Source organism: Anser cygnoides, chromosome 28 (assembly GCF_040182565.1).
Source record: "Anser cygnoides isolate HZ-2024a breed goose chromosome 28, Taihu_goose_T2T_genome, whole genome shotgun sequence".
In the NCBI taxonomy this organism is placed as follows: Eukaryota; Metazoa; Chordata; class Aves; order Anseriformes; family Anatidae; genus Anser; species Anser cygnoides.
This window is the reverse complement of record NC_089900.1, coordinates 3,206,693-3,214,224: the sequence shown is the minus strand read 5'-3', so window position 1 is coordinate 3,214,224 and position 7,532 is coordinate 3,206,693. Positions and strand designations below refer to the sequence as shown.

The window sequence follows — 7,532 nt, the reverse complement described above, 5'->3', positions numbered from 1 at the left end:
CTCGCCTGTGCACAGCTGCTGCCCACTCAGGCTGCTGGCACAAACGTGTCCTCACAAGCAGCACCACTGATTGGGATGCTTCTGCTGGCCTCCCCCACCCCACTGCCTTGACTGTTTGTCTCTGCTGAGCCCCACCTCCTGCACCGAACTGCATCCCTTGGCTGTCAGCTCACTCTCCCCTGTTCTCTGGGGTGACAGTGCTATGGTGGGACGTGTTTCCAGTGGGCCATCTACCAGACACAGTAATGAATACTATGAGCAGGACTAGAGACGTCCTGCTTCCATCCAGGGGGAGGCAGGGAGGAAAGGGACAATAGGGTTTACTGGACTGTGTATATTTAATGGCCTGGCACATCAGACCCACAAATTTATCAGGCTCTACTAGACACCGGTGCACAGTATACCCTAATGCCATCAAGCTATAAAGAGGTAGAACCCACCTGTATTTCTGGAGTGACAGGGGGATCCCAAGAGTTAACTGTATTGGAGCCTGAAGTGAGTCTAACTGGGAAGGAATGGTGAAAGCACCCCATTGGGACTGGCCTGGAGGCTATGTGCGTCCTCAGCATAGACTACTTCAGGAGAGGGTACTTCAGAGTTCCAAGAGGGCACCGGTGGGGCTTTGGCATAGCTGTCTTGGAGATGGAGGACATTAAACAGTTGTCTACCTTGCTTGGCCTGCCACAGAATCCTTCTGTTGGGGGTTTGCTGAGGGCTGAAGAACAGCAGGTGCCAATGGCTACCACGCTGGCACACCTGAGGCAGCGTCACACTAACCGAGACTCCCTGATTGCCATCCATGAGCTGGTTCATCGACTGGAGAGCCCATCTGTAGATGTAGAACTTAGTAGCATGGTTTAGTGATGGACTTGTCAGTACTAAGGTAAAGTTGCATGACCTGGCTTACACATCCCAGAGTAGTGTAAGGCACAATGCAATTCTTCTTGCCTTCTGCATCTACAGCACAGGAAGTATGACTTTGCCCTACTCTATTGACCGGACAGGTCTTTTCACATTACTCAGTTTAGTTTTCTGTGGCTGGAAGGGGACGATTTCCCAAAAGAGGCTAAGCTCATGGGTACAGCTACAGCCACTTGAAGATATATTTTCTTTACTTTCATCCTGAGTTTTCAACAGAAGACCCAAGAGAGACCATGGATGTCCAGGTGTCTACTAAGTTTCAAGCTGAATTTCTCAGGTTCCAATGGTCATTTCAACTTTTTTATTTTATTTTATTTTATTTTATTTTATTTTATTTTATTTTATTTTATTTTATTTTATTTTATTTTATTTTATTTTATTTTATTTTATTTTATTTTATTTTATTTTATTTTATTTTATTTTATTTTATTTTATTTTATTTTATTTTATTTTATTTTATTTTATTTTATTTTATTTTATTTTATTTTCCCAAGGAACCCAGGACTTATCTTAGAAAGGGTTTCATGTGCTGGGCTGGGCTGCAGTTACAGGGACAAAGACCACTGCTGGCAGTGGCGGTGTCAGACCTCCAGACTCTGCTTTTCCTCCCGATGAAGGTCTCCAAAGAAGTCACCCTGGATCAACAGCAATAGGAGAATGATGCTCAAAACTGAAATGCAGCAAAATTCAGCCTTTAAAACAAGAAAAGATTTGTGTTAGGTGCTTTTTGAAATCTTCCTTAACTACATCATGCAGGCTCTGCAATTAGCTGTACAAGCTGTGAAGACTTGAAGAAAACTGTGGAAGAGACGTTAGGAGTTTCTGCATTTTAATGAGTTCCATGGTGTACTTTGGTGCTGAGTCTATGAAGCTCAGGTGCTGAGAGGAGAATGATGTAACCGCTTGAGCAAGTAAAGTCAGGAGGAAAAGTTGAAGTGACTTGGAGTATTAATGGGCCCCACTGAGGGCTGTTACTAACAAAGTCTCCCCTGGGGTGCGTTAAGGCAGATAATTGGAGGCCATGACTACAGACAGGCAAAGCGCTGTGCTGAGAAAAGTCTTGGTTGGTTTTGGTGAAGCAGAAGAGCCAAGGCCTGACCCCAGCCACTGGGAGAGGAGATCCTGCACCCCCACATCTGGCTGAAGGCTCTTCCTGGGGGTCTGTGGGATGCAGTGGGCAGTGTGATGCCACGAGAAGAACAGTGGTATGCCACCTCCGAGCTGCTGCACAGGGTTGAGAGGAATCAATGAGGCCCCATTGCAATGAATATAACATATCTCCTCATAAGCTCTAGCCAAGGGGACAAAAACTTCAGGGCTGCTGGGTCCTTCCCTTCTTACCAGCACGCTCTGCCTTCTCCTCTGCAGGCTTTCCTATGAATCCCAACCCATCAGCCTTCTTGCGGCCTGTCAGCCAACCAGACAGAAGTCACCTCACCAGCATCTTCCAAGCCATGGGCCTGCTGCTGGCCTTGCAGCTTCTTGGCTGGACACAACCAAGCCTTGTGCCTCCTGCTGTCCAGTCAAGGACTCAAGCAGAAGGGACAGCACAACCCATATGCGGGCCGTCTTTCTGCCTGGGTCCTCCTGGCTATGGAGGCAGAGGGGACCCCACAGTCAGCATGCCAACCTGGTGCCTTCTGCTGGCCTACCAGGGCCACTGGCAGATGTCAGCCAAAAAGTACAGATCCCAGGGAGAAGTCGAGGGTGACCTGTCAGCTACTTCAGACAGAAGTGACCTCACAGTCCCTTTCCGTGACACGTTCCTGCTGCTGCCCTATCATCTGCAGAGACAGAAGTGACCTCACAGTCACTGCCACAGCCACATTCCTCCTGCTGGGGCAGGAGATCCTGAGGCAGAGCTGAGCTCATCAGAGCATTCCCACCCATCTCCTCCTTGTGTTTGACGAGCTGATCAGATCCATGGCCCCTCATATCCATCTTTGAATGCCATGTGACTGCGCAGCAACCTCACGGCTCCTGCCCTGCGCCAAGGGGGTAAGCGCCTAAAGTTAAGGGTTAGGAGAGGGATTGAAGGTGAGGAGGTTAATGCACAGGAATGGGGGCTTTGGGTGTTAGTTGTTCATGTATAGGATTAGGGACTAGAGCTCACCTTTCTGAGTTAGAGATTAAGGAAAATCTAGTGGAAGGGTTTGGTGTTCTGTTTAAGGTGTGACCTCTGTGGTTAGGGTATGGACAAGCTTTGCGGTTTAGGGTTTTGTTTAGGTCTGTTAAGAAGTTGTCCAGGGTTAAACAGAGCATTTCAGTGCTGATATTAAGGGCAGGGATCAAGGTAAGCATGAGAAAAAGCATAAGGGAAAGAGGCTATGGGCTGAGTTTTGGCTTCAAGGGATACTTTGAGGTCTGGCATTAGAGTAGTGTATTCCTCTCAGGGTGTGGAGTAGCATTTAGGTTTAGGGATTAAGGTTACTGGTTGAGACATGGGAAGGGCCTCACATGAATTTTTGAAGTTAGTGTTAGAGCAGCATTAACATTACCTGAACTCTTTTCCTCTTCAAAATCATTAATTTCTGCTGCCCTAGGTCCTCTTCCCTCCCCTAAATCTCACATTGCTCCTAGCCAGGGTTTAGCTGACCTGCCCATAGCAGTAATCTTGTTGGGATCAGCTTTCTGATGGCTTTCATGATCTCAGAGTATCTGTCTCACCTCTGTTGGCTACTCCATTCCTAAAACAGAAGTGTCACCTAAGGCTAAATGGAAGAGGACACAAACATGTCTGGGAGCACCTTGCACAATGTGCCCAGCAGCTCTGCACCACCACAAAAGTGAGCTTCTTGCTCTTAAGTTTTGGTTCCAGAATGGCTCCTATGGATTCAAGCTAACTATTCCCAGGCCCTCATGCATGCTTCAGTTTCCCCCAAGGATCATGGAGGCACTGGCTGACTCTGTGTAGAAAACTGAAAGCAGCCGTGGAGGATGACTTTAGGCCAAAGTTGAAATCTCTGACATGACAGCCAGAGGTGCTACTCTGCAGAGAGAGGGGGCTGTGGTGCCTGGGGCATGGGGGCACTCTGCAGGACTGTGTTGGGCAGGCTGGGAGGCAGACCCAGCTCATGGGGTCACTGCCGTTGCCCCAGGGCTGCAACAAATCACTCACCAGACTCCTTTGCTGGGGCTGCTGCATGCCCTGGGGCTGCAGAGCTCTCCTCTGCCTGCTCACACCAGATTGAGCACTTGAGCTCTGGTCAGTCCACTTTGGACATAACATGGTGCTCAGCAGGAAATACTGGGGTCATCTTTCCAAGACAAGGTGGCAGTTTCTCAGAGATTGGCAGCACAGCGGTCTGCTTGTGGGAACTGATGAGTTACTAAATATTCATCATGTTTGGGGTTGGAATTTCTTTTTCTTTAATTTTTCTTTTCCTTTCCCTTCCTTATGTGTCTATCTCTCTGTGAGTTTTTATGTTCTTTCCCTTCTCTCTCGAGATGTGTTTCCTCCTCTTCCTCTAGAGGAGGAGGAAGCAGGCAGCTCATGCATGTGTAGTTGCTGGTTGGGGTGAGCAAGGAGGAGGCTGGCTATGGTGCAAGGAAATGGAGGTCGGTGAAGCTGCAGGAGCCCTGGTCTCCTGCCTGGGAGATCCCCAGCACAGAGTGCCTGTGCCCCGCAGGGCCAGCCCCGCTCCCCAGGCCAGCACAAGAGGCCTGCCCCAGGCACAGAGCTGCCTGCCCCAAGCAGGTGCCTGCAAAAAGAGCTTTCCCTTTCTCCTTTACCCATCTGTGCAGGCCCAGAAATGCTGCCCTACTCTTCCCCAGGGCCATCCCTGCTCCCAGAGAGCCTTGCCCAGGGCAGTGTGTCTGTGATGGCCTGGCTGGCTGTTGCTGCTTCCCTCCCGGTGCTCCCTGCAGGGCCCCAGCTGGTGGTGCTGCTGTGCAGAGCCAGGGGCTGTTGTGCCCTGGGACCCCCGGGGGTCTCCCCCCTGCCTGTGCTGCTCAGGGTGGGCAGCAGACCCAATTCCATGGGGATCTCTGCTGCTGAACCCATTTCCATCTGCCCTGATGGCTCAGCAGCACAGGACAGTGCTTGGCAGGGCCACGGGGTGTCTCTAAGGGCACAAAGGGCAAGTGAATGCTGCACCAGACCTCGCCCACAGCACTTCAAAATGGTTATCCTCAATTAATCTGCAGTCTTATGGGCCTTTGCCTGCTGGCTCTTCACCACCTCTTCTGGCATTGCAGAGCCCTCCTTTAGCCCATGGACTCCTCAGATTTGCCTTTTCCTTTACCAGACCCTTCTTTGGATGGTCACTCATTTTATGAGGTTCTAATCACTGCCCACTGAGCACATTGTCCCTGCAGATCCCCTGACATCTGCTGGAAGCTTCAGATTCCTCTTCAGGCTGGCACTGGCCATCTACCCCACTTCAGGGGACAGTGTTGTCTATTTGGGCATGTGCTGCCACAAAAGGAGTTCTTGGCCCAGCCCTTGGTTCCTCACAAACCACACTGGGACTTTCAGCCCGTGTCCTTCATTCCATGAAGAACCCCAAAAAATCAGAAGAGCAGGGAGCAACCCCTTGGCTCTATTCCTGATAACACATTTGGAAGAGGTGTCCAGGCTTCTGGATTTGCCCTGAGCAGCCCCTTTTGTTATTTTGGAGCTAGCAGGGAGGCCAGCTGTGACCCAGGGCTGCACAGTGCCTGCTGCTGCCTGCAGGGACAGGGATGTCACTGTAGGGACAACAGGACTGTCACCAAGGTACATGAGATCTCACGGATTATCCAAATGCAAGAAGCACAATGAGGAAGCCAAAATAGAGCAGCAGTGAAAAGACCAGGTCCTGCTGCTGGCCATGGCCATGGCTCCAGGGAAGCAGCAGCCCCAACCTGAAGGCAGCAGAGAGGCAGAGCCCAGTGGGCAGTGAGGGGCAGCCCCGAGGGCCAGCAGGACTGCTCCTCCATGTGGCAGCTGGACTCTTGGCTCCGAGCCCCTCCTGCATGCTGGGGCAGCTCTCCAAGCTGCAGAGGAGGTGGGAAGAGCGGGATACTGAGACCAATCAGGTTCTGACAGCTTCTCAATTGTCATTATCTACAAGGCAAGCATGGTTCTACAGGTACACGAGACATTTATGTGAAAAAAAAAAAGAATAATTAAGAGATATGAAAATAAAAATACCATTATTAAATGAAAATCTAAAGATGCAGTATAATATATTATAAAAGAAATAACAAAAGACTATCCTAACAATTTTATAGAAAAACAGTGAGTTCTGATTGGATTGTGGGCTTCAGTATTACTGATGAAGAAGCATGTATCCAAAGAGTATCCTCACTGCGTCCTTGAGCTCCTGGTTCCTCATGCTGTAGATGAGGGGGTTCAGAGCTGCAGGAAAGACTGAGTACACAAGTGCCACCACCAGATCCAGGGACGGGGAGGAGAGGGAGGGGGGCTTCAGGTAGGAAAACATGCAAGTGCTGAGAAACAGGGAGACCACAAACAGGTGAGGGAGGCACGTGGAAAAGGCTTTGTGCCGGCCTTGCTCAGAGGGGATCCTTAGCACTGCCCTGAAGATCTGCACATAGGAGAAAACGATGAAAACAAAACAAAGAAAGACTAAAGAAACACTAACTACAATAAGCCCAAACTCCCTGAGGAATGACTTTGAGCAGGAGAGCTTGAGAATGTGGGGGATTTCACAGAAGAACTGGTCCACGGCATTGCCTTGGCAGAGGGGCAGGGAAAATGTATTGGTAGTGTGCAGGACAGTATACAGAAAGCCACTGCTCCAGGCAGCTGCTGCCATCTGGGCACAAGCTCTGCTGCCCAGGAGGCTCCTATAGTGCAGGGGCTTGCAGATGGCAACGTAGCGGTCATAGGCCATGATGGTGAGAAGGAAATACTCTGCTGATATGAAGAAGAGAAAGAAAAAGACCTGTGCAGCACACCCTTGATAGGAGATGGCCCTGGTGTTCCTGATGGCATTGGCCATGGCTTTGGGGAGAGTGGTGGAGATGCAGCCCAGGTCGAGGAGGGCGAGGTTGAGGAGGAAGAAGTACATGGGGGTGTGGAGGCGGTGGTCGCAGGCTACGGCGGTGAGGATGAGGCCGTTGCCCAGGAGGGCAGCCAGGTAGATGCCCAGGAAGAGCCCGAAGTGCCGGAGCTGCATCTCCCGCGTGTTTGCAAATGCCAGGAGGAGGAACTCGCTGATGGAGCTGCTGTTGGGCATTTGATGAGCTTGGACACAGTTGTCTGTTGAAGAGGAGAAGGCAGAATGAACAGATTCCTAAGAAGAAAACCTATTGCAAGACTTAGAGCACCCCCAGCCTGAGCCTCTCTCTTTGCAAAGAACCTTTCTGCAGCTCTCTTGAGCTGTGGCTGGTGCTGGCTGAGAGTGGCACTGGGAGCTGGGGCTGCTGTGGGCTCCAGAGGAGTCCCTCCTGCTTTGCAGCAGGAGGAAAGCAGGAACATGGGGGAAACTCAAGTTCAGTCTACGAGTTTTGCAGTGTTGTTGCAACAACAGATCTGAATACAGAGCAGAGCAGAGCTGCGGGGATTTTGTTTGCTTTCTTTTTGTTTGCTTTTCTTATCCCAGTTGCCCCATAATGCTTAAGAGAGGCGTTGGATTGTTGAACTGCCTGACATTTCCTGTGCG

At 50.4% G+C, this 7,532-nt stretch overlaps 1 protein-coding gene across 1 annotated transcript; it reads right to left on the bottom strand.

The window, feature by feature from the left end:
- Window positions 1–6,173: 6,173 nt before the first annotated feature.
- LOC136787163 (olfactory receptor 14C36-like) lies at window positions 6,174–7,106 on the bottom strand. Its single transcript, XM_066984295.1, has 2 exons — window positions 6,526–7,106; window positions 6,174–6,354 (listed from the first exon to the last, which is right to left on the bottom strand). Exons 1-2 carry the CDS (start codon window positions 7,104–7,106, stop codon window positions 6,174–6,176), a joined length of 762 nt encoding a protein of 253 aa, XP_066840396.1.
- Window positions 7,107–7,532: the final 426 nt, after the last annotated feature.